Raw genomic sequence first — 27,007 nt, forward strand, 5'->3', positions numbered from 1 at the left:
GAAGAGTAACAGTTTTACATTTTTGCAAATCTTTTTAATGTCTGGATTAATGGAAGACAGTAAGATCCTCACATGATACACTATGTTATGCAGTTCTTCCAAATGTTCACTAGTTTTATTACACAATGTCAAAAAAAAAAAGTCACATTGGGCCAGGGAGGTGGCCCACCCTGTAATCCCAGCAGTTTGGAAGGCTGAGACAGGATTGCAAAAGCAAGGTGCTAAGCAATTCAGTGAGACCCTGTCTCTAAATAAAATTCAAAATAGGGCTGGGGATGTGGCTCTGTGGTTGAATGCCCCTGAATTAAAACCCTGGTACAAAAAAAAAAAAAAAGTCACATTGGATTAGTTTCCCATTGACCTCACCAGAGAATGTTTTAGTTATTGGGAAGCTGTCAAGCTTATAGAGGTAGGATGTATGTTTTAAAATTTTTTAATTTTGGCTTTAAAACTTGAACTTTATTATTGGCATTAAATACCATCAATTGTTTGCCTGGAGGTGACAGTCTTACTTCATTCTATCATGCAGTAGACATGATAGTCCATGAAAAGAGGTTTAACTCATTTACTGACAACTCAATTGTCCAAGTGCTTTGCATCGAAGCAACTGCCACCTCAATATGAAACAGAAGTATTTTATGTGTAGTTCTCTTCATCACACAGAATATTAAGATTTTTTTCTCAAGTGTCAATAATTAATAAAATTTAAAAATTCAACACTTCATCAGGAACACTCATAAGTGGAACTATATATTTTTAATTTTTACCAGAAGTGCAAAGCAGTGAATAATATAGTGCTACAATGCCTACTAGTGGAGTTTGGTGCCTTTTATGGACTGAATGTGTCTCCCCCAAATTCATATGTTGTAGCATTAACCCCCATTGTGACTGTATTTGGAGATACAGACTTCAGTAAGGTAATTAAGGTTAAATGAAGTCAAATGAGTGGGGCCCAACCCTATAGAGCTCGTATCTTTTCTTTTTTAGAGGAGTGTGTGTGTATTGCCTAGGGGATTAGAACCCACGGCCTTGTGCATGAAAGGCAAGCACTCTAACAATTGAGCTATATCCCTGGCACCAGGATATATACCAAAAGGAAAAGACATTAGCAGTCTTGTTACTGGCAGCCACTAGGCCTGCCTGCCTAAGAAATAAGCAAAAGATATAAAAAGGAAAAATGAATTTTATGCAGTTTGATCAAACTGGGGAGAAGCAGCTAGATTGTTTCTCTTTAGTCTTATGAACACTGTTGCAATTTATAGGAACAAAAGTAAGGATATACACAGATGTAGATTTAGTTAGACTGTGCTAGCCAAGAGGACATGTCACTTTTAGCTCCTTTGTCCCCCATACTTGCCATAGGAGTATTTGGTTTGGGAGGACTATTTGAAGCTTTTAATTTTAAAGGATCTCCATTTTGATCTCTACACAAAAGAAAGATCAAATGAGGATACAATGAGATTGCTATAAGCCAGGAAAAGAGCCCCCTCACCAGATAACAATCCTGACAGCACCTTGATCTTGAACTTCCAGCCTCTAGAACTGTAAGAGAATACATTTCTGTTAATCCACTTTAGTCTATGGTGCTTTGTTACAATACCCTAGCAGTGCAAGTACTTTGATTTCTGCTGAGACAATTACAGTTTTACCTTCGTTGCTTTGGGGCCATTACCACCAATGCTAACATAGTAAAAAGGCAAATAATATTGTTATTTTGACCTTGAAAGCAAACCAACACCACCACCCCACCACCCCGCCTCCCGGAGGGTTCACATACTACATTCTGAGAATCTCTGCCCTGAAGAAGTAATGAATTGTTGGGTGAGCCTCAATAGACTTTGAAAGGACTTGCTGTCATCTCACTATATTTCAAAATTTTCAATAATTTCTTTAACATCTAAAATTATCATAAGAAATAAAACAGTCTCCAGAGAGGGAAAATCAACAGAAACTGCAGTATAAAAGAGAACAGATGTGACTGTATGACCAATGTGATGCTACAGTATGTATACTCAGAAAAATGAGAAATTATATCCCATCAAAGTATGGGATATAATTTGATGATATATCAAAGTATACAAGTGCATTCTATTGTCATGTATGACTAATTAAAAAAATAAGCAAGCACTTTTTAAATTAAAAAAGAAAGAGAACAGAGACTTACTTTTGAATCTGATACCACATGGTATTACCACATGCATTACCTATTCAAAAAATATATAAAATTATTTTGAAAATAAAGTTAATAGAAAGCTAAATATAATCCTACAATACAATCCAGCAATTGTGCTCTTATATATTTACCCAACTTATTTGAAAATTATGTCCACACAAAAACCTACAATAAATATTTATTGCAACTTTATTCATAATTGTCAAAACTTGGAAGCAACCAAGATTTCCTCAATAAACGAATGGCTAAGCAAAGTGTAGTATATTCATAAAACAAAATATCACTCAGCAATAAGAAAAAATGAGCTATACAACTACCAAAAAAAACTGGATTAATATTAAATTCATCTTGCTAAGAAATAGAAGGAAGTCAGAAAATCCTATCATCCAATTACATGACATTATGGAAAAGGCAAAATATGGAAAGAGTAATAAGATCAGTGATTTCCAGGTCTCAGTTGTGAGAAAAGATTGAATAGGCAAAGTATGGGAATTATTTAGGATGTAAAACTATTCTGTAAGATATTAATTATGGATATATGACACTGTAAATTTGTCAAAACTCAGAAATCTAAGGCGTAGAGTGTTAATATATGCAAAATTGCTTAGGAAATTGAGGGATCTGAGAACAGAATGCAGAATATGACAAATGTAACAATGTAACTTTATTACAAATGTATGAAACGTCTTATCTAAAGGGAGTAGTAGAAAGATAGTGACCTAAGTAACTTTGGAAATGAACAGAGTCAGTAAGACTGAAGGCAAAAGGAACAGTACACAGACTTTGAACTGTGGCCAATAAGAGTTTATCACAAGGGGTTGGGGTTGTGGCTCAGAGGTAGAGCACTTGCCTACCATGCGTCAGGCACTGGGTTTGATCCTCAGCACCATATAAAAATAAAATAAAATAAAGATATTGCATCTACCTACAACCAAAAAATAAATATTAAAAAAAGAGTTTAACACAAGTATCCTTGTGTTTCCCAGAAGAATATAGATTATCAGTTCTGAAATCACTAGATATAGGGTGGAAAGAACAATGAAGTAAATGGTTGTGGGTAGTAGAAGCCAGATTTTTCACTGTTGGAGTAGGAGGTTACAGAAAAGCAAAGGAAAGAGGCTAGAATGATCCACGTGATAATGAGTCTAAGTTAGACACATTGGTATAAATTTAAGTTTAGCTTACTATAGATACATATGACTACATGTAGAATCATTTATAGAAATGTGTCTATACTGGTTAGTGTACATGCATATTTCCTTCCTCTCAGCTGAAAGAATCCAGAAGCATTGCCTCAGCATCAATGAATACACCCCAGAATGATATTGGTTTCTAATATCATTCTCCAATAGAAAACCAGGACTCCTTGGAGAAGTGATTCTAGAATTACTGCAGAAAATATGCAAGATTAGTCTGGGTCATCTTGCAGTGTCTCAAAATAAAAAAGCAGTAAAACACACAATTATGAGGTATGGCAAAGGAATAAGAGTCAACTGAAAAAGTGCCCAGTAACCAGAGCTGGAACAAGCCAAGCAACAAAATAAAGTAGCATTATATTAGAACACAAAGTACAAATTGAATATATATGAGTCCATACTTATATTGATTGATATATAGGACACATATACAGATATATAGATAAATATATATGTATATATATATGTGTCATACTGAACAAATAAATGGAAGAGAATAGTCAAATAGCTGTTCAGAAGAATTGCAAATAGTGGCAGGCACGGTGGCACACACCTGTAATCCCAGTGGCTCAGGAGGCTGAGGCAGGAGGATCATGAGTTCAAAGCCAGCCTCAGCAACTTAGTGAGGTCCTAAATCAACTCAGTGAGACCCTGTCTCTAAAAATATGAAAAGGGCTGGGGATGTAGCTCACTGGTTAAATACCACTGGTTTCAATCTGAGGTAACCAAAAAAAAAAAAAAAGGATGAGGAGGAGGAGGAAAGAAGAATAATTCCAAATAGTATATGTAGATACTTCCACTCATGGAGGTGGAACATGACTTCACTCCTTATGCTTAGGATATGCATAGTGACTTTTTTCCTAATGGTACAGTATAAAAAGAGGAAAAAAGAGGGTTACTTACCCTTTAAGCAACCTGTAAGTAACCCTTATGTATACACAAAACATACATATATGTGTATGTATAACTTAATAGAATTGAACAAATGATAGAGATAAAGAGGCATATTTTGTAGATATTTCATAACTATAAAAGTTTCTATTAATCAAGATGCTATAACATTCCTAAATTAGTAGTCATCTAGTGGATATATTGCGGTTTGGATATGAGGTTTGGATAAACTCATATGTGAGATAAAACAGGAATGTTCAGAGGTGAAATGATTAGATTTTGAGAGTGGTAATCTAATCATCTTTTTGATGGGTTAATAATTTGAATGGAATAATGGGTGGTAACTATAGGCACGTAGGGCATGGCAGAAGGAAGTAGGTCACTGGTAGTATGCTCTTGGGGATGATAGTATCCCTGACTTCTTGAACTCAATCTCTTTCTGCTTCCTGGCTATAATAGTATTAATGACAAAGTAGTATTATATTAGAACCAAAAACATAAAATGAATATACCTGAGTCCATACTGACATTGATTGATAGATAATATACACATGCAGATATATATGATTTATTATATATTGATACATAGAAACATGTCTATCATACTGAATAAATGGAATTCTCATTCAAAATAATTCCAAATAGTTTATGTAGAATGAGCCAAAATAAACTTTTCCTCTTCTAGGTTGTTCGTGTCAGGTATATTGGTCACAGCGACAAAAAGCTGACTGAAACAGAATAGAATTTATTTTTGCCAGAATTTTTGTTGTTTTCAATGGGACATTTAGCTACATTATCCACGTAACCACTTCCTCTGTATGGGTAGTCTTGATTTTAATCCCTGTTAAATATGTTACAAATATTTTTTTTTCAGTTCATTTATCTTTCAGCTTTCTTCACTATTTTTGTGTTGTGCATATATTTATGCAAGTTTTCAACTACAATGTAGTCAAACCTTTAGTCTTTACTTTTATAGCTTCTTGATTCTGTGCTTATGAAAGTTTTTCCACCCCAAGATTATAATATATTCTTCTGTGTTCTCTTCTGACAGTTGTACAGTTTTGTTTTTATTTTTAGTTCTATAATCTATCTGTACTTTTATTTCATGTGTGGTATAAAGTATAGATATAACTTTATTTTGTTCCAAATGATTCCCCAACTGCTTTCACACAGTTTTGTTGTGTTGTTTTGTTTGTTTAATGTAGAGTTTTTTTTTAACTTTGTTTTTTATCTGTTTATTTTTTTATGTGGTGCTAAGGATCAAATCCAGTGCCTCACGTGCTAGGCAAGTGCTCTACTGCTGAGCCACAACCCAGAACCATAAATGTAGGGTTTTTTAAAAAATTTTATTAGCTATTGATGATGGACTTTTATTTATTGATTTGTTTATATGTGATGCTGAGAATCAAACCCAATGTCTCACACATGCTAGGCAAGCCCTCTACCACTGAGCCACAACCCCAGCCCTAAATGTAGGGTTTTTTAAAACATTTTTTTCATTGTCAATGGACCTTTATTTTATTTATTTATTAATTATTTATTTATTTAAATGTGATGCTGAGAATCAAACCCAGCACTTCACACATGCCAAGCAAGTGCTGTACCACTGATCCACAATCCCATCCCTCTCACACTATTTACTGAAAAGAACTATCCTTTTTCCTGATTTGAAATGTCACTCTTCTCAGAAGCTATTTTGTTCCTCAGATCCCTTTATCTATCTTGCACCTGTGGCTTTTTTTTAATATTTTATTTTTTAGTTGTAGATGGACACAATATCTTTATTTTATTTTTATGTGGTGCTGAGGATTCAACCCAGGGCCTCACACGTGCTAGGCGAGCGCTCTACCACTGAGCCACAACTCCAGCCCGTGGTGTTTTTAACAGGGTAACTTATGCAGTTTCTCCACAACTTCTATTCCCTGGCATCCTTTATCAGACCTCCTTTTTCCTCCTGTCCAGCCTGTGACCTTTGCAAAAATGGACTAACAACACCTGGTGTTTGGGGCTCTTCTGGACCAGAAAGCAAACAGCATGTTCCAAAAATTCTAACTCCTTTTCACCCCTTTGTCATAGGCAGTCAGGCCCTCTAAGCATAGGAAGCCACAGCAGCTCCTCAGCCAAGCAAGGGCTGGACACAGAGGGAAGCCAAGAGGCTCAAGGCAGATCTGGATAGTTCCTTGACAGTTTTATCCACTGTCCTGGTAAAAGACCTTCCCAGAAACTGGTATTTGCATATGGGTCTCTCCCTCCTGAACACATCTTTAGGTTCTTCTGCTGGTTCCTCAGGTTTTCTTTACTTACAGACTATTCCTGGAAAGGGATAAGCTGCACCTCCTACCCCTCACTGACTCCCAGTCTCTGCACTCTCTGTCTGAGAGGTAATTAATCCTACTCATCATAGGCACTCACAAGGCAAGGGCACATCATTGTGTGGTTATTATTATTTTTTTGGTACTGGGATTGAACCCAGGGGCACTTAACAACTGAGCCACATCCCCAGCCCTTTTTTGTATTCCCCCCACCTTTTTTGTATTTTATTTAAAGACAGGGTTTCACTGAATTGCCTAGGGCCTCACTAAGTTACTGAGACTGGCTTTGAACTTGTGATCCTCCTGCCTCAGCATCCTGAGCCGCTGGGATTACAAGCATGCACCATTCTCCCCAGCTGGTTAATCTTTTTAAAGAGGGAAAGGAAATAGAACTTAACACTAAGCTCTCCATAAATTCCTTCACCACATGTATTTTTTATGTCATTTGCAAAAAAAAAAAAAAAAGGCAGCCAGAATACAATATGTGACATTATAATACTATTTCTGCTCAACAAATATTTATTGAATTCTCTGCTTTCTTTTTTTTAAGAGAGAGAGAGAGAAGAGAGAGAGAGAGAATTTTTTAATGTTTATCTTTCAGTTTTCGGTGGACACAACATTTTTTTTTTATTTGGTGCTGAGGATCGAACCCAGCACCTCGCGCATGCCAGGCAAGTGCGTTATCACTTGAGCCATATCCCCAGCCCTGAATTGTATGCTTTCAACAGAGCAAGTCATCTTTTTCTCTCCACTATAGCTTCTGCTTCTGGAGAGTTCTCCATGGAAGCTCATATTGAGCTGACTTGAAGCCAACTAAGCTCTGCTCTAAGCATGAGACTGAGGTGGTAGGACCCGCCTAACCCCTAAAACTCCCAGCCTTCAGACATGCAGTGGCCTCAACCGGAGGCAACAGCCTTACTAGTCACTGGAACTAGAGACCAAACCAAACACCATCTTCCAGGTGGGGTCATGACCCATGACCAAAGCATTTGTGAGAACATCATTCTGGGACTCACTAGAAAAAAACACAAGAGGGCAGGTCTGAAGGGATCTGTTTTACCTTGTTTGTTGCCATGTCATAGCCTCCCACCCACATCCACCTCGTGGGTGGTGGAAATGGGGTTCCTCTGGGTAGAATGGGCTGGCTGTGAAAAGTAGGGCGGTGAAAAAAACCACAGAACACAGGAAATAATTTTAAAAGCCGGGCAGGACAGGCTAACCAATCTTAGGAATGGAGCTTCCACACTAAAAAGAGCAAAATGGAGCCCCCCACTTGCTTTATTTATATTGGGGAACATCAGAGGTTTTCCATGGAATGTTCTTTGCCAAATACGGTAGGAGGTGGGCGTGTCCCATTGGGTTACGCCCAACTCTGGAGCTACAAGAGGGGTCTTCCTAATAGAGCAGAGATAGAGGTCATGTGCCTTGGGCAGTCTAATGAGCTCAGGGGAGCCTAAGATAGTTCCCAAGGATAAAACCTAAATCTCCCTGGCTTTGATACCAAGTGAAGGCCCCCAAGTAATTCACAGATGCTTTCCTACAATAGCCCATGATGGGGTCAGTTTCTGTTCTCAGGGACAATGGTGAATGTTAAAGACTTACACAGAATGGAGACTTTTTTGACAAGATAATTAAAGGAGGGAAAGTGGGTAAGAAGGAACCCATGAGAGAATTGGGGCCTGACACAAACACAGGATGTGTCTGTGCCCAGCAGCCCCCAAACCTGAGCCTTCAAGTACAAGGTTATCTCACAGGGACAGACACCTGAGTGACATGGACTCCAGGGACCTGCTATAGGAGCAGAGGGGCCACCAGTAGTGCTGCTGGGTACCTCATGACCAGAGTGACAGCCACTTTCCTGGAACAGCCTCCCCCAGACCCTCAGAGGGTGTGAGCTAAGAGACCACCACCACAGAGAAGACCCTCATGGTCCCTTGGTACAGAGTCAAGGAGACTAGATGGGCTCTGGCTCTATCAGAACTCCTGCACATGACTAGGCAAAGAGCTGCTGATGGCACCAGCACCAGAAGGAGAATTCTCAAAGCCATGGTTGACATAGACATTGGTCATGTTGGTAGGGAAGGAGTGCTTCGGGCAGAAAGCTGTGTTGGCTGTTGCTGCCTCTTTGATTTGCTTCTGTTCCAGCACCAGAGCTGGGTTGACATCAGGCCCTGCAGAGAGATAGGGACAGAGACCCACACTCAGGTAGGCAGGCAGGGGACACAGACAGTGACACAATCAAAGAGGACCTGAGCCCCCAACCCCTCACCTCCCCTGCTCCTCCCCTGCACTTGTTCTACCCTGCCAGTATCCATTTCAGCCAGCCTCCATGGTACCCCACCCATCTGCTTCTGTAAGCATGCTCTTAGGGAAAACCCTGAAACCAAATTTCTTTCTCCCTTTCTTCCTGGGACATCTGGTGCCAACATCCATAGCTAACCTTACTCTAAGAGATGCTATTCCTTATTATGTACAACAAACTCAGGACACAAAGATCCCACTGGGTGTTGACTGTTCTTGCCTTTCTGGGTCACTGCCTATGTGGTCTAAGCCTCAAGGTGGGAGGTGCTGACTGATGTGCAAGGGTGGGTTTCTGCAAACTCCTGGCCACCCCTACACCCCCCAGGCACTCTGAGAACCTCCAAGAAGCAGTACCACCTGTGGCTTTGAGGCCTGAGTCTTCCCTTCTCAGGGCAGACCTGAGGAGATGGTCCTCCTTGCCCCTTTCTTGGGTATCACCCACCATCCCCAGTGCACATATTTTCTCTTTCAAAGAGGGTCATGAAGTTATTATAAGAGAATATGGTGTCACAGTGGGAACACTGCAGCTGTGCTCTACAACCCTCTCTCATCTGACCAAGTCTTTGATCTGGGGTAGATGTCCCAGTTTCCTCATCTGTACAGTGAGAATGATAATAAAATCTACTTCTGGGGATGACAAGAGAATCACAAATATGTTGATGTACAAACATACCCTTCTATAAATGTTTTCTAATAATATTATATTTCTAATACAGTCTAGTGGGGAGGGGGTAAAATTGAACTCCTCACACCTTCACCACCCTGAGAGCCAGAAAACCCCTCATCCTCAGGGGCTTAGTTTAAATCTCTGTGGGGATTGGTTTTCCCCACCTTTTTTTTTTTTTTTTTTTTTTTTGGTGAGACAGGGCCTTACTAAATTGCTTAGAGCCTTGCCAAGTTGCTGAGGCTGGCTTTGAACTTGCAATCTCTTGTCTTAGCCTCCCAAGCCACTGAGGTTATAGCCATGTACCACTGTACCTGGTGTAGAACATTATTTTTAATAACCATGTCCATCATAAGGATACAGGGAAATGGGCAATTGCACAAGCTGCTGGTACAAGTTTAAATGGTAAAATTTTCTGAAGGGTATTAATAATTGGTATTAACAATCAACATCCACAGGCCTTCTCTAAAGAAATATTGGAGGATTAGGCCAAAGACTTAGCCACAAGTTCACTCACTGCAGCACTAGTAATAATAGTGTAAAATCAGAAATAATTTAATGTGTAACAGTTGGAAGCTGGTTAAATAAATCATGGTAGAACCATACAATAACATGATGTTTTCAAACTGTGGGTTGCCACCCATTAAGTAGTCATGAAATTAACTTAGATTAACACCAGAATTTTTTAGATTAATGACGGGATAGAACCAAAAATGTCAGAATGTTTCACATATAGTAAGGACAAGCATTATTTTATTTGTGAACCATTTGTCTTAGTTCTATGTATCTAGCTATTTGCTCACACTCATCACCTCTCAACATAAAATATATTTCTTGGTTGGTATGTGTAGAGCACTTGCCTAGTATGTGCAAAGCCCTTGGTTTGATCTACAGCAATTCAAAACAAAATTGTTGCTGTTGTCATGGTTGTTGAAGATCATGGTTTTTAAAATCTGACTTCAGTGCAGGGAGTGGGCCACTGAAGCAGTCTTTGAGATACGATCCACTAACAAAGAAGGATGCTCACAACATGTCAAGTTAAAAACAGCAATTTCCAAAACTCAAGGTCTCTGCCATTTCATGCTCCTGACATTTGTTGTTAGCGCTGTGTCTCCCTGAGTTTTTCTGAAGGGCACATACCATTGTTGTGGTTTTTATCATAATTGTAACAGCCTGGAAAAAACAGGTCCAGGACTCACCTACATAGCTAAGGATGACTGGCAGGAAGACCAGGCCATGCAGCATGCCCATCAGGGTGATCAGTAGGTTGAGGCGGAAGAAGAAGATCTGTATGAGCTGGGCATCAGCAAAGCCCAGGATGAGGATGCCCGGCAGGTTGGTCATGGCCACCCCAGCAAATACCTGACAGGATGGATCACAGCCAAGTGTTAATTAGGACACAAAGTATTAGGTGGGGCACAGGGAAACCCACCCCACTCCACTCACTGCACTGCCCATGGAAATGGTAGCTTCCTTGGCCCTCTCCACGTGGGTGGGTTTGGTGCTGATGGCAAAGGAGCGGGTGATGTGGGATACAAACTCCACAGACATGCCCACTGCCTATAGGAGAGAGGGGGCTTTGTCTGAGAAGACAGAGGAAGAAGTGGGGAATGAGACAAGAGTAGCAGACATCAATTCTGTACAGAACTGGGAGTATCCAATGACTCTGAATCCCCAACCACCCCTCCAAGGGTTCTTTAGCAAGTTACCATAACGAGGTTGATGAGGGACACAGCATTGTAGCTGATGCCCCACAAGGCCATGAAGCCAATGGTGTCCGAGAGGATCATGATGATGGAGAGCAGGTTGAGGAGGCCCGATCGTATGTCCAGGCCCAACAGGAGGTAGCAGACAATGAAGGTGGGCAGGAAGCAGAGGGCAAGTGCAAAGACTCCCTCTGGGAGAACAGTCAAGTACTGCTCGTAGAACACGTTGGTGATCCTGCCAGAGAGCATGGTCACAGCACAGGCATTGAGTGCCTTTCTAATGGGCAGGATCCCCCTATTTCAGAAGGAAAATACTGAGGCCTGGAGAGGCACAAATTAGTGTATTAACCAGCATGGGAAATGATCAGGCTCCAGGGCACTACTGGAGCCTTCCGATCTGAAGCTGATCCTTGTCTCTTGCAACTGCTCAAAAACCTGCTGCTCTAACCTCCCATTTCCAACAGATACCCCCACATTCTTTTGGCCCAGCCCACTAGGTCCTCACGTGTAGGGGAAGACCTCAAAGTCTGGATCTGTCCCAGGCACCTTCCGCAGGTCAGCAGTGATGTTGGCTGCCAGCAACTGGGCTGCCTGCAGAGCTTTTGTGTAATCCTGTGAGTTCTTCAGGGGCTTGTGGTAGGCCATGAACTGGGAGGCTGGATGGCCATGGTGCATGGGAGAAGGAAAGTCAAAGGTCATAAGGTAGCAAGGCACGATGGTGCATGCCTGTAATCCCAGCAGAAGGATCACAAGTTCAAAGCCAGCCTCAGCAAAAGCAAGGTGCTAAGCAACTCAGTGAAACCTTGTCTCTAAATAAAATACAAAATAGGGTAGGGGATATTGCTCAGTGATTGAGTGCTCCTGAGTTCAATCCCTGGTAACCCCTCAAAAAAAGTCAAAACTGTTCAGGACACCCTCACAGCACTCTAGGGACAATGACAGGATTCAGAGCTCTGCCACCTCATCCAAAATTCATAGTAAATTTTGTGTGTAAGAGGCCTGCATTTTCATTTTGTACCAGCCCCAAAAATTCTGTAGCTGGTCCTACCAATGTGGGAGGCCCAAGTCCAGGCCTGACCTTGATTGATAGAACCCAAAGAAATCTCCCTGGTGAACCCAAATCCCTCCCTGTAAATATGCATTGGATTTTTCAAATTAATTTGTTTAAAATTCATATATTCCTATAGGAAAAGACTAGAAAAGAAGACAGAAAAATGAAAACCACTGAATTATAATAGCTGTGGCTTATGGCTCCTGCCAGCAAGTATAATAAAAGTTATTTCTTAATTGTGTATAGTGGCATCAGGAAAAGAAATAAGAGATTTATGTAGAGGAAAAAAGGAAAAAAAGAAGAGAAGTGGAGGAAAAAAGAAGAGAAGTGGACCTGGACATACACAATCTTCAAGCAGGAAGGTGACTTCAGAGCATCTCACTAGCCCTCTAAACCACCTGGAAGTGGTTCACCCCCAGATGGCCACCCCAAACCAGAGATTTAGCTCTGGTAGGTCATGGTGAGTCCTGGGAACTTGCATTTCTAACAATTTCCAGGTGATGGTGATGCATATCCAGGGTTTTCCCTTTGAGAAGTGTTGCTGTAGAATAACCTAGTGCACACATGAGAAGACTAAGGTTGGAGGTGGGTACAAACCTGCCCCAGGTCATGGAATGGAAGAATGGCTCCCTGCATGCCCCCTCCATGATATGACCTGCTTCTCTGTTCCTACCTGAGACATGCCACCCCTTTCTGTCCACACTGACTCTACATAGCCTGTACTGCCCAAGGACCAGGGCTGGGGCAGATGTGGGGGTGCCTTTCTTGGAAGATGGGAATTTCATGGAAGAGTTAATTGGGCAGGTGAGTGAGTAAGCTACACAGTTAATTTGTAGCTAAGATTTCAAACTGTGACTTGTTTCACTACAAAGCGAGAGAATCCGTTGGTAGCTCTTTCACCCACCCTCAGACCCATCTCCACACCTGCTCCACTGGGGTCCCTATGCTAAGTGTATATATAGAGAGTTAGATACAGCTGGCTTCTCATGCAGATGGCTGTCTGGTTCTACCACCTGCTGTATGAAGCTAACATCATGGTCCTTTTTTCCTGTGTGTATCCCTTTTTGCTGTTGATGGTTGCTGGGATTGCACTATAGCAAGACATCCTAACTCATTCAGCCATCTGCCTTCTGCTGACATCTGGATATGATTTATGCATTTGTGAAAAGGTGCTTAGCCCAGGGTTAGTGTAGGAGGCTCCTAAATATGACAGAAACTGCTGAAAGAATGTCACAAAGTTCATGCTGATCATGAACTTGAGGTGGAAGAAAGAGTAAAGTGTGAGGATGTGGACTTGGGAAATAGGACTCTTGCTAACAGGGACTGAACAATTACAATCTGTCCCTTTCCCCATAGGAGGGAGGAAAGAAGATGTAAGTTAGAAAGGTTATTTCCTGGGACCCTTAGGGACCTCTGAAGCAGCTGACTTTGGATCTTCCCACCAAACAAGGTCATGCTTACCTAAAACCTGGCCATCTGGGCCCAAATTCACAGAGGTGCTGTATGCTGCCAGGCCACTGTAAGGAGGAGGCCAGGACAAAGGATTAGTGGGATGAGGCCTCCTCCTGTCTGTTCATCTCTCTGCACCCCAGAGAGGCTTCACCTTGTCCCCTTGTGCCCCTTTGGATCCATCCCCTTCTGGGGTCCACAGGTCTACCCACCCTCCCCAGTGGAAGCCCCTCTCTGAGCCTACCCTTTGGGACATTTGATGTTGGGCACATCACTCAGGAACCAGGGAAGGTACTTGTGGAATTGTTCCACTGTGGGCCGCACAGGGCCCAAGGTGAAGCTCATGCAATTCTTTAAGCAGTTCCAGGAGTCTGTAGAGAAGGGGAACTGTGGGCAGCAGCACCTCAGGTCATGCAGCTCCTTCTCTGAATCCCCTCTCCTCTGCCCCTATCTAAGGCACCCAGCTCCTAGGGAGATTTGCATTTGTCATTTCTAAATGTGGGAAATGATCCCCTCAGTTATAGAAACCCTGGCACTTAGGGGCAGGTGGGGAAGGGGAGTTTGGGGCAGGAAACACAGGCTCTCCCTCTACCTACAAATGCAGCAGATACTGATGCAAAATCGTGCACCAGCCTTAGCTGTACTCCTGACTCCTCCACCCAATGCCCATGGTAAACATGCCCCCTGAGCATGGCACAATACTCTTAAGAGACACAAGGGTATGAATGCTGGTGGGCCACACACCCAAGTATTCCTCAGGGACTCCTGAGGCTTACTCTGTGCCCTTGGCCCCAGTGGTCACTGCTATAGAGGTAGCGGGCTGAGAGAGAGGCTCACCACTCCTTTCCTTTCTCTTGCTTCAGTTTCCCCAAGCTGTAGTGGGCAATGAGCCCCCTAGGGCCCACACTTACTCTCAGTTGAGGGGCAGAACTCATCCTTATTGGGACCAGAGATATAAAGGCGGCAGCAGGAGGATGGGGTCAGCCAGTCAATGAAGTCATCCACCCAGGAGGAGGCAGAAATGGCCAGGTAAGACCTGAGGACAGCAGGAGGAAGTGAGGGGCCAGGACTAGCAGGGACGATGGTGGGTCATTCCTGTAGCTTAACCCCCATGCTAGGCCTCCCCAGGCGTTTGATTGCAGGTGGGCTAGGCAGTAGCAAAGCAGGCAGTAAGAGGGCACAGGAGGAGAGTGGAGGATGAAGATAGGAAGCAGGCTGGGGTACTAGGTTGGCCTGCACTTACTGATCAGGGAATTCAGTGGCATACTGGATCTTCTGGGTTAAGGAGAAGCTGTCACAGCCTGCACTGGAACAGATGGCATTCATGCCCGCCTCACTGGAGAAATTGTAGCCTGAGGTGGTAACAAAGTACACCGGGGGCCCCACCTCAAAGTATTGATTCATAAAGAGGAAGTAGTCCAGCATGTATGAGTCCTGGGAAGGAGGATCGGAGAGTGTCAGGAGACCTTATGTGCCCCTAGAAGTACATGCTCAAGGGTGGGTAGACCTGTGGACCCCAGAAGAGGATGGATCCAAAGGGGCACAAGGGGGCAAGGTGAAGCCTCTGGCAGAGGTATACTCAGGGGAAACATGCAGATACACACAGAGGTACATGCAAAGGTGACACACAAGGAAGTACACTCAGAGGTACACATAGTACATGTTCAGAGGTCACACACAAGGTACACATAAAGAGGGACAGAGAGAAGTACACAATCAGAAATATTCTCACAGATGTACAGTGCAGTTACAGAGGTTTCAGGTATACCTACAGATATACATACTCTGATGTTCACGCATATAGGTATAATCACAGGTACATGCACAGAAATATGCTTATAAGGAAGAACAAGCTCAGAGCAACACACCCACCCTACACGACCCCCCACTCTCAAACTCATGAACATGGACATATACAGCACATAATTTTATCCCTTCCCACTATCTCCAGTCTGCCACAGACAGTCTAAAAAGCTGAACTGTGACTGGCCCATATTTGCATATACTTGTAAATATTTGTGTGCATACACTAGAGGCCACGCACCAGGCATCTTCATGGTCTGTTCCCTTCTATAACGTAAAAACTCAGTGAAAGCAGGGAAGATGGCAGAATAGGAAGGACCAGGAAAGGCACTGGCCTATCTAATGTAACTAACTCAGGACTCTGAACTCTATTGAGGGATGGAAGCTTCCAGAGTAAAACTTGGATGGTAAATTATAATTACTTCTGTCAATTTCAGCTCTCAGCACAGTAATAACTACTTATTCTCCACCCCATCCAAGGCATAAATCTGTGTATGCATTCCAGAAGCAACTTGCAGAAGTTTTACAGGAGCCAGGACAGGAAATAAGGTCCTTCAGCTATCAAATATCTGAGTTCTGACCACTGATCATTGCTTCTATCTTAGTGATGCTGACACAGAGGCAAGCAGTCCTTATTGCTATTCCTACCACCATTGTTGCAACGTTATTTACCTCCTGCTAAAGTGACTTCAAGGAGATTCAAAGAGTAAATACTTGTTTGCTTTTCCTCCCTTATTTTTCCCTTTTTCTCCTTTTGGGCCATACATTTTTTAAAATACCTTTATTGTATTTATTTATTTATTTTTATGTGGTGCTGAGGATTGAACTCGACTCACACATGTGAGGTGACTATTCTACCACTGAGCCACAACTCCAGCCCCTGGGCCATACATTTTTAAACTAAAATATTCAAAAAGATCTATTCAAAAATGGGAGAATTTAGACACCAGCACATGTGCCCAGAGAAAGTTACAGGCTCAGAAAATACCTAAGAAGATATTAACTCTACACCTTAGGCAATCCCCAGCACAGAGATACTAACAATAAATAAGAAAATGAACAATTTTAAAAAGCAAATCTTGGGCCAGGGTGAGAGCCTGATCTCCAGAATATATTATAAAGCTACAATGTAAAACTCAAATTAGAGTACATTATAAGACTCAGTGTTCATTTTTCTTTTTTCTTTTTTTTTTAATATTTATTTATTTATTTTTTTTAGTTCTCGGTGGACACAACATCTTTGTTTGTATGAGGTGCTGAGGATCGAACCCGGGCCGCACACATGCCAGGTGAGCGTGCTACCGCGTGAACCACATCCCCAGCCCTCAGTGTTCATTTTTCAACAACAAAAATAAAATTTCAAAACATACAAAGAAAAATAAAAATACGGCCCATTTCTACAGAAAAAAATGATCAACAGAAAGTGTCCCTGGGCTTCTACTTGATAAAAGCAGCACTTAGTTGAAAAAATGGTAAGGTGTTAGTCGAAACCACGACTAAAATCATGGACATGTTGGTGCATACTCTACTTGTAAGTAGAGCTACAGGATTCAAAATAGTGTAGTACTGGCAGGATCTATATGACCGTAAGGACAGACATATAGATCAATGGAACAGAATAGGAATCCAGGAAAAACTTCTCACATATATGGTCAAATGATTTTGGACAAGAGAGCCAAAACCATTTAATGGGGAAACAGACTTTTTAACAAATGTGTCAGGAAAACTGGATATCCATATGCAAAGTAATTAAGTTTGGACCTTCAACACCATATTACAAAAAATTACTCCAAATGAATTGATACCTAAATATAAGACCTAAAGCTATAAAACTCTTAGAAGAAAAGGTAAATCTTCATGACATTGAATTTGGCAATGATTTCTTGGATACAACACCAAAGGCATGGGTAACAAAAAATAGAATAAATATGACTTTATGAATATTTTTTAAATTCATGCATAAAAGGATACTATAAACAGAATTTAAAAGCAACCCACAGAAAGAGAGAAAACATTTGCAAATCACATATCTGACAAAGGACTGATATCCAGAATACACAGAGAATTCTTAAGACTCAACAACAAAAAGAACAAGCAACCTGATTAAAAAACGAATGAGTAAAAGACTGAAATAGACATTTTCCCAAAGAAAATATACACATGGCCAATGAGCACTAATTATTAGGGAAATGCATGTTGAAACTACAATGAAATAGATACCCCTTCACACACATTAGGATGATTATTATTTAAAAAAAAATAGACTGAGGGTTTAACTCAGTAGTACAGTGTTTGCTTAGCAAGTGCATGGCCCTGGGTTCAGTCCCCAGCACCACGGGAGATAACTTAGAAAACAACAAGTGTTGATGAGGATTTTACAAACTGGATGTGTGCTCAGCAAATTGACAATTCACTTCATGTGACCAGCCAACTCATATGGACAGCCCTCTGGACTCAAGATATCTCTCTTACTATGGACTGAAGCTGGCACTCAGCTTTTGCACTTTTCAGACATGGATGTGGCTTCCCACTCCAGGTTCACAGAGGATAATGAGCAATTCTGCATGCCCTGGCCCACACAACCCCCACCTGCTGGGTGCTGCTTCCCCTCCCAAATCTCAGGGGACCAAGGACTTGGAAGATTCCCCAGGCTCACCTTGGGCAGAGCTAGCTCCTGGTCCAGCCCCACACTGAGGTAGCTGATGTAGTAGAGACTCACTCCAAACAGGGCCAGAAACAATACCAGCTGGGGAGAGAACTGCTGAGTGAGAACCTCACCACCTTCCATACCTCCCATTTTCTCCCAGAGTTGAATCTGGCTGGGGCATTGTGGGAAACATCCTGGAGTTGGGCTGACTCAAGCTCCAGCCACCTTGGCTTGTGCAACCCCTTCACTGTTTTTTTTTTTTTTTTTAGGTACCCAGAGATTGAACCCTGAGCCACATCCTTTTTAATTTTGAGACAGAGTCTCACTAGGTTGCTTCAAGTCTATGATCCTCTTGCCTCAGCCTCCCAAGCAATCCTTCCACTCTTTATTCTCCTCTCTGGTAATCCACCTGGGTGGTGTGGTCCTGCACCCCTCAACCCACTCACCACAACACGGCGAGTGATCCTGTGCAGCAGGAAGGGAGCATATGTCTTGCGGAAGAAACGGAGCAGGAGCCCCTCACTGTGCTCAGGTGGAGGCAGGTTCTGGGACTTGCAGCAGCAGAAGATATCCGGCCTGGAAGCCTGACAGAGAGGCAACCTCTCAGGATAGCAGACCTCAGGGGCTGCCTACCCCTAAGGACTGCCACTGTCACTGAGACAGCCAGTGTGTTGTTTTCTTTACTTTTGTTATCTGTCTTGATCAAATATCTGAATTTTACACCCATCACAGAACCACCAACTAACTTGTGTTAACTTCTCATTTATGTTTTATTTTACAACCTTGTGTACTTCAGGAGATTTTATCTTATTTCCAAGAGTTACCAAAAAGAAATTATCTTTCCATGGGAAGTTGTAATACATGGCCCCAACAATATCCCCTGTCAGCATAATATCCACCCCGCCACACTCTCTTGGCCATCTCTGTGGCAGTGAGACCACATCTTGCAGCCAAGGTGGGGACCCAGTCAGAGTAGGCCCTTGGTCCTAACCCAAATGACCCTACCTCCTGCCTCTTGCTGTCCAGGGAAAGCAGGGCCACAAAGGCTGTCATCTGCAGCAGGAAGTCAAGGATGATCGCAAGGCCAGAGGTCAAAGCAAAGGTTTGCACAGCTGGCATGTGAGTCAGGGCCCCTGTGTTAGGGAGGGGATTGTCAGAGTATCCTAGCATCACAGGCAGAGCGGGTGCCTGCACAGGGAAGGAGTCTGCTGGCACCCACTGCCCTCGAGAACTTCTGGCTCCTAGTACCAACCCAGAGGGCTAGCACCTGGGGGAGAGTTTTTCCCAACTCACCTAGGAAGAAGCAGATGGCCTCTGAGAGGCTGCACAGCAGCATGCTGGGGGCCACACTGCCTAGGGCTCTGCCAATGTGGGCCTCTCGCTGCTCCCCAGGCATTCGAGGCAGCCGCTGTGGGAAACAGCAGGCAGAGGGTCCAGGATCCACCAAGGGCATTGGCCCTCAAAGATCAGCAGTAGGCTAGTAGGTGCTCATAGACTTGACTAGGCCTAAGAATTGGCCTGAGAATTGACCTTCTCAAGTCAGGGACTGACGCTGCTAACACTCTACAGAAGCACATTTTGCTTCCAAGGTCTGGCCTGGAGAAATGCTGGTACGTCCAGGATATCAATAATATGCTTATTCCAATCATCCCCATAACCCTAAACATTTGCCTGTAGTGAGTGGCTAAATGGACTCTGATTTGTGCTTACTGTGGTTAATATGCTAACACAGAAAACTTTTCCCAGATGTTCCATAAGTTTGATATAAAACAAGTTCCAAATGAATGTGTACATGTCAATACATGCTATGTTCTAGAGGTATAAATCTGAGTGTTGATGTATAGAAGAGTCTACAAAAATGCCCAGCAAAAAAAAAGAAAAAACTCGATGTGAGGTTCTGTCTGGTGGGGATGTTGGGGATGCATGTGGGAGTGGAGAACTCCTCCCTTCTTACCTGGTACTCCAGAACAAAGATGAAGATGTTGTCAGCTCCCACAGCCAGCACCAGGAAAGGTACTACTTGGAGGATGACCAGGGAGGAGGGAATGCCCAGGTAGGCGAAGAAGCCCATGGCAGCCGTGACTGCTCCCAGCACTATGACCACCCCACCCAGGCCCAGGGTGGCCTTGGACTCCACCTGCAAAGCAACTAGGTTCAATCTCCTAGACACCAGAGGACCTATCCTCCCCACTCCCTGGGCTGAGGCAGGCAGGCACCCTTAGTACCCGCAGGTATTCAGTGACGCCTACCTCGGGGAATTCATGTCTGCATTGATGCCCCTCTGTACAGCCATACTCCTAAGACAGGCCCACTGTACCCAAAAGCACAGGTACACCTGCCACATCTTGGAGCCCTTGTTGCAAGAAGTTTTAACTATTAGCTTTGCATCTGGACAAGTGGAGATATGTCATGGAGCAGAACGAAAATTCTTGACCTTTGAACATAAAACACTTCCAAGAAATATCACCCTTTGGGACAGACTTTTTGGATGTGTCCACCTTACTATTTTGAGGTACCCTGGTTAAGAAGGTTTTAGAAGATTGACTGGAGAGGTCCCAGACTCCGGGACCCCTTGCTGTATCCATCTGACTCTCACCACCACTCGTTTCCAGTTGGAGTAGCTGCCCAGGGCCAGAGAGATGTACGCAAAGATGACGATGTAGCTGATGGCAAAGATGGGCAGGTCCTTGATGGTAGTACGGTTGATTTCATCCTCCAGAGAACGCTGCAAACATACCAGCCAGCCCATTATCTACATGTTGATCCAGGTACTGGGTGACCTGCTTGGAACCCAAGTGAGGTTCCAGGAATGGCCATCACAAACACCCTGTCTGGGTGGGCATTCACTTCCTAGAGCCACCCAGGAAGGGGCAGGACTAGGACAGGGACATAGGAACTGACCCAAGATCACTGGGATTGTAACTGCAGAGCCAAAGACTCTGAGCTCCTACCTCAGCCATGAAAGCAACTTGGAATGTGCCCGCCATCCTATGCTGGAAGGCTCGCATCTCCTCTATGAAGGCCTCCTCCCAGAGCTTGGCCTGGGCCAGTCGGGGGTCCTCAGCAGGATAGTTGTTGATGGAGAAGGTCATGACCAGGGCCTCTGCCTCAGAAAAGTCCTTACCTGTGATAAGTAACATCCAGCCCTTTTGCAGCTGCATCCCTGCCTTTCTCCACCTCCAGCTACATCCCAGTTTCCCTCCCCTCCTCTCCACACCTGCTCCTTCCCATTGCTCATGACCTTTCCCTCACACCCACTTCCCTCTCTAAGCCAAATGCAAACTCTTTGGGCATAGGCACAAAACCAGAGCCCCTGAGAAAACGGGGCGACAGAGAGGGGAGGCAGTACAGCTCACCTGCAGCCCCCACAAACCAGGCCACTACAAGGCAATTAGAACACCCATCACCCCCACCCCCACCAATTGTTCCTGCCCAAATATTGCCACTTCCTTGGCCTCCCAGGGCCCACCCAGCTTACCTTGGTACCCCCCTACAGCGAGGAAAGGGAAGACAGGGGCCCCATAGTCAGCTATGCAGCTCAGGGCCAGGGCTGTGCCATCTTTGAAGGTGAGAGGGGCACTGTAAGGAGACCACAAGAAGAAGGAGCCTTTCCTGGCCCAGCCTAGGTTCATTCAGGCCCACCCCATCCCAGGTCCACTGTACCCTAGAGGAACACTGGCTGCTGATTGCCTGGCCCAGTGAGTCCCTAATGGCTCACAACAAAAATATTGCATTTAGGCCCCAACCTTCAATGGTAAAGCTGCCCTTAAGCACCTTTCTGTGCCAGGCAGGGGCTGAAGGCTGAGTCTGTGCTTCCCACGTCCCCTTGCACAGCCAGACCTTCCATGCCTGCCATTACCTGATTCACAGATGAGCATAGGGGTTTGGAGTCAGGACTTGAGCCATGGTGTCCTGCACTGGTCTCAGTACTACTTGTTGGCTTCTTTCTCCCATTCAGACCTCAAAACCCTATAGATGCTGTGTTAAGATTCTGGGTCCCAGAGCCCAGAATCTGTGTATACAAAGACTATTACCTTTGGGCAGGCCTGTCCCCTTCAACTTAACCCTTTCTGTGGAGTATATTTTTGTGGAAATACAATAGGATACAAAGCTCTCTACTTGCCTTCTGGGCTCTGAGCAAGTAAGTGTGTATGTAGGTCACCAGCTCCTCCTGGGAGTTCTGGTTGCTGTGTGACCTTGAGCGCACACCATACTCCTCTTAGCCTTTTTTCCTGTCTATGAAATGGGCATAATCAGATCACTCAAGAGTTGCAAGCATGCAAAATTAAAATAATATACAACAGCAGCACATCTGATCACTGACGTCCCCCAAGGCAGAGAATAGCTCCTCTCTGTTCTGCCATTTCCGAGGGACAATTAGTGGCACAGACACTCTGGGAAGCAGCCTACACTTGGGGATTGGTCAAGGATAAAAAACCAGTAGCAGGAAGGAGGAGGCAGAAGCCATTGGCACTTTCATCTAATCCAGTAGATCTCAAATATTGTGTGGACTGGGATCCCAGGAGTCCTGGAGTCTCTTGCCAGAGACTGCAAGGTCAAAACTATTTTCAGGGCTGGGGTTGTGGCTCAGTGGTAGAGTGCTTGCCTGGCATGGGTGAGGCACTGGGTTAGATTCTCAGCACTACATTTTAAAAATAAATAAATAAATAAATAAATAAATAAAGGTATTATGTGCATCTACAACTAAAAAATATTTTTTTTAAATTTTTTTAATATTTATTTTTTAGTTATTGGTGGATACAACATCTTTGTTTTGTATGTGGTGCTGAGGATCGAACCCGGGCCGCACACATGCCAGGCGAGTGCGCTACCACTTGAGCCACATCCCCAGCCCTAAAAAATATTTTTGAAAAAACTATTTTCAGGGACTGGGGTTGTGGCTCCGTGGTAACATGCTTGCCTAGCATGCATGAGGAGCTGTGTTTGATTCTCAGCACCAAATACAAATAAATAAAAGTCCATCAAAAACTAAAAAATATTTTTTTAAAAAAACTGTTTTCATGGAGCAGGGAGGGGGAACATGGGAGGAATAGATGAACTCTAGACAGGACAGAGAGGTGGGAGGGGAAGGGAGAGGGCAGGGAGTTAGCAAGGATGGTGGAATATGAATGGACATCATTATCCAAAGTACATGTATGAAGACATGAATTGGTGTGAACATACTTTAAATATAACCAGAGATATGAAAAATTGTGCTGTATAAGTGTAATAAGAATTGTAATGCATTCTGCTGTCATTTATTTTTTAAAAATCAATTAAAAATAAAAGAAAAAAATATTTTCATATTAGCACAAATATACTGTTGGCTACTTTAGCTCTCATTTGTTTTTTTTTTTTTTTTTTAGAGAGAGAGAGAATTTTTAATATTTATTTTTTAGTTTTCGGCGGACACAACATCTTTGTTTGTATGTGGTGCTGTGGATCGAACCCGGGCCGCACGCAGGCCAGGCGAGCGCGCTACCGCTTGAGCCACATCCCCAGCCCTCATTTGTTCTTGAAGTCCACTTTGAGGAACTCTGTCCACTGCCACCTCAGCCTCTACTACTGGGAACTCCTGCTGCTTTTCCTCTGCCCAATGGCCTTGTTCACATCCTATTTGTACCATTCAAAATGGGCAGGGCCAGGGACCAAACTCCAAACAAAATAAAAGTGTGGCTGAGACCAGCACTGAGACTCCCTACCCTGTGCCTATGGCCTGAAACAAACCACAGCTCTGTCCTGTCCTGAGAGCAACTTTTTCTATTCATCCTAAGTCGTTTCTGGGCTACCAATGGCCCTGTGAAGCCAGGCACAGAGGCAAAAAAAAAAAAAAGTAGAACAATACATACATTAACATGAGCTGGGCCAATCTGATTCCTTTGAAGACTTAAACCAAGACCCTGCCAAGATCTCCACAGAAAGATCAAGTGGAATTGGAGCTAGAGGGACTGGATAGCCACATGCAAATCTGCTCCAAGGAGCTGGAACTCCAACAAAGGAGAATATGGGTCAGAGGAGTGCAGAATCAGGCACATGATAGCCCAAGTACAGAGATATGAATAGGGTAGGGCTGTGTTGCTAGCCAGTTCCTAAGAGTCTGTGGTAGCCCTACCTGCTCCTACCTTTGGACCCATGAAGGACTCACTTGGCACAGTAGAGATAGTGGTCCCTCCAGTCCACCTGGGAAGTCTGGCCCATCAGCGTCTGGTTAGCTGTGAGCATCAGCAGTGTACGGTTATTCTGGAAGTATTGCAGCAAGCTATTAACACAGCAATCAGAGAGGCTGGCATTGTGCGGATTAAGAGGGGCATAGCAGATGTCCTGCAGGGAGATATTTCGTTGCTCCTCAGCTGACCACACCTGCAGGTGCCTCAGCCTCTCCTGTAGGTCCAGCACCTCCAGCAGCAGGTCCAGAGACAGGATTCCACTGAAGTTCTTGGGCCCTAGCAGCAGGGAGTCATATCTGTAGCTGGACCGGTTAGGAGCCGTCAGAAAAACCTGGTTTGTTCGGAAGAAGGGGCCAAAATGCTGGTCATGGAAAGCCTTTTCCTTCCGGGCTTGGCTTTTGGTGGCTGACCACAGTTCCACAGGATCGGTGGTGAGTTCTAAGAACATCATGCCAGTTGTCAAGGCTACCACTCCCATGATGGATACTGCCAGGATGGTCAGTGGCCATGAAGCTACCCTTGTGCCCCAGCTCTCAAAGAACTTGCCAAGTAGGGTGTGGGGGGAGAGGCTGCGCTTGTGAGAGAGGCTGGGGGCTGCCTGGGGCTCCTCCATCTTGCCTTTGTCCTTGTTGGAAACCACCCGAAGGCGTGCAAGGACAGTGTTAAGCAACACAAAAACAGAGCAGAAAATGATGATGAGGACCAGCCAGCCCGGCATCCGACCCATGTAGAAGAAAGGGGTCAGATCGCTGGGGCGAGCAATGACAGGACAGGATGCAGCACAGTCTTGGCAGGAGCAGGCTGTCATGCCATTGTCCTGGGTCTCATTGCAGGGTGAGATTTCCCCATTCAGTGGCTGGATCCCGCTCCCTTGGTCCTGGCCAGGCTCCACGAGGTGGAAGGTAATGTCCAATGGAGCCAGACCATTCGATACATCTCCCTGGAAGTCGAGCCAGCGTTGAGCATTACAAAGGGCAGAACCATATACACCACACATGCTGCCCACAGCCAGTGAGGCAGCAGCAGGGATGTGCACACGGCTGCAGGACTCATAGGTCTCCTCCGCAAAGCTGCGCTGGTAGAAGGCATCATACGCCACCACAGCAGGGGGATGGTCTGTGCCCACTGGGGCAACACGGGTGACATTGATGAAGAGGCTTTGATTGGGGCTGCAGGTGTTATGGCAGTGCAGATTTGCAAAGTTGTCAGAGCAGGCTGGGCAACGGGTGAGCAGAGCTTTGGTGATAGACATGCTCGTTTCCAGTGACACTAGTTGCTTGGCAGAGCAGCAGGCATAGGTGTTGTTTGGGCCATTGTAGAGGTGGGGACAGATGCGCTGGAGGAGGGTCAAATGGTTACCTGTGACATGGCGGGCCGGTGTGTTGGACAGGCAGGACACATTGGACAGTGATATGAGGCCTCCGGACAACTCTGGGTTCTTTCCACATTCATCATAGAAGGCACAGTAGCCAGCCTGGTGGAGGGGTGTGTACAGCTCACCCTGGACCTGCAGAACAGAGAGACATCACGCATGAACCCTGAGGCCAGTCAATGTCTAGGCAGTGAGCTGCTAAGGAGAGTGTGGGGGAAAAAAGGACACAGAGCAGGGGGCTGTGGGAAGCCTCCTGGAGGCATGTGCTGGACCTAGAGTGTTGACGGAGGTGCAGTCAAACCACTCTTCCTGGAAGTGACAGGGTCACTCAAAGAAGGAGGTAACCCTGTCGACTATAGTTTAGGAAGGTCACACTGCTGAGGTTAGGGCTGATGGAGTCAATTCCAAGGTGTTCATAAACCTGTTGAACTTCCTCCCTATCACGTCAGTGGCTAAGGCTCTTGTGGAGAGTCTGTGCAGGATCTCCCTGTCCCACTCTCTGCTTACAGCCAAATGCCATCACTTACCTCCCAGACTTGAAAGTAAATTAAGACCTTAACAGGTGAAAGCCAGACTTCCTCCCAACCTCTGGATGCTCCAGGTAATATTTTCCAGGACCCCATCCCCTCAACACCTCCTTGACTCAGTTCTCCCTTAATTATAGGCCAAGACTCTACCACAGGGTCATGGACTTTATCCAGCTGCCTCTCTTGACCTTGTGTCTCTTCAATTCTGTGACTGGAGACCTTCTACTAGCAACCCTCCTCTGTGGGGCCTGGGACCCCCTCCAGGCCCTGAGGCCCTCTCTCACTGTCACCCAGCAGCCTCTGCCTGCTACCCAGCTGGCCTAGGCCCCAAGGAAGGCAGTAGGGAGTTGCCATGAGCACTGGACTCACCAAGTGCAGGAGCAGGCCCCAGAGCAGACAGCCCTGAAGGCTAGCCACCATCCTAGGGCAGGACAGGAATCAGCAGGAAACAGGAACAGCTGGAGACAACAGAGGGATGGCCCCTAGGAATATGCATTAAGTCAGTCTCCTATCCCTAAGTAACAGCCCTGGCCTGGCTGATTGAAACCAATAGGACTGAGCCCTGCTGGTTAATGATCTACCTGATTTTATCCCTCCCACCAACTGGCCCTGTTCCATGCCCTCCCCACTTAGTTGAGCCTCTTTGTGAAGGTGCTTGGGGTCCCCACTCACTTTCCAATGCTACTGAAGCCTTAGGAAGACTAAGCCAGCTGGGACAGAGACCCATGGTTCATCCCCCACCCTTATT

The 27,007-nt window shown here is 44.5% G+C and overlaps 1 protein-coding gene across 1 annotated transcript; it reads right to left on the reverse strand.

Annotated features, from left to right (window-relative positions):
• Positions 1–7,607: 7,607 nt before the first annotated feature.
• Npc1l1 (NPC1 like intracellular cholesterol transporter 1) lies at positions 7,608–26,772 on the reverse strand. Its single transcript, XM_015490270.2, has 19 exons — positions 26,629–26,772; positions 24,339–25,867; positions 21,672–21,772; positions 21,145–21,317; positions 20,790–20,918; positions 20,148–20,330; positions 19,487–19,601; positions 19,199–19,326; positions 18,640–18,777; positions 18,203–18,292; positions 14,987–15,177; positions 14,655–14,779; positions 13,988–14,114; positions 13,756–13,811; positions 11,749–11,899; positions 11,247–11,478; positions 10,984–11,097; positions 10,737–10,899; positions 7,608–8,743 (listed from the first exon to the last, which is right to left on the reverse strand). Exons 1-19 carry the CDS (start codon positions 26,677–26,679, stop codon positions 8,547–8,549), a joined length of 3,993 nt encoding a protein of 1,330 aa, XP_015345756.1. The 5' UTR covers positions 26,680–26,772; the 3' UTR covers positions 7,608–8,546.
• Positions 26,773–27,007: the final 235 nt, after the last annotated feature.

The sequence above is a fragment of the Marmota marmota genome, unplaced genomic scaffold, assembly GCF_001458135.2.
Source record: "Marmota marmota marmota unplaced genomic scaffold, marMar, whole genome shotgun sequence".
NCBI lineage: Eukaryota > Metazoa > Chordata > Mammalia > Rodentia > Sciuridae > Marmota > Marmota marmota.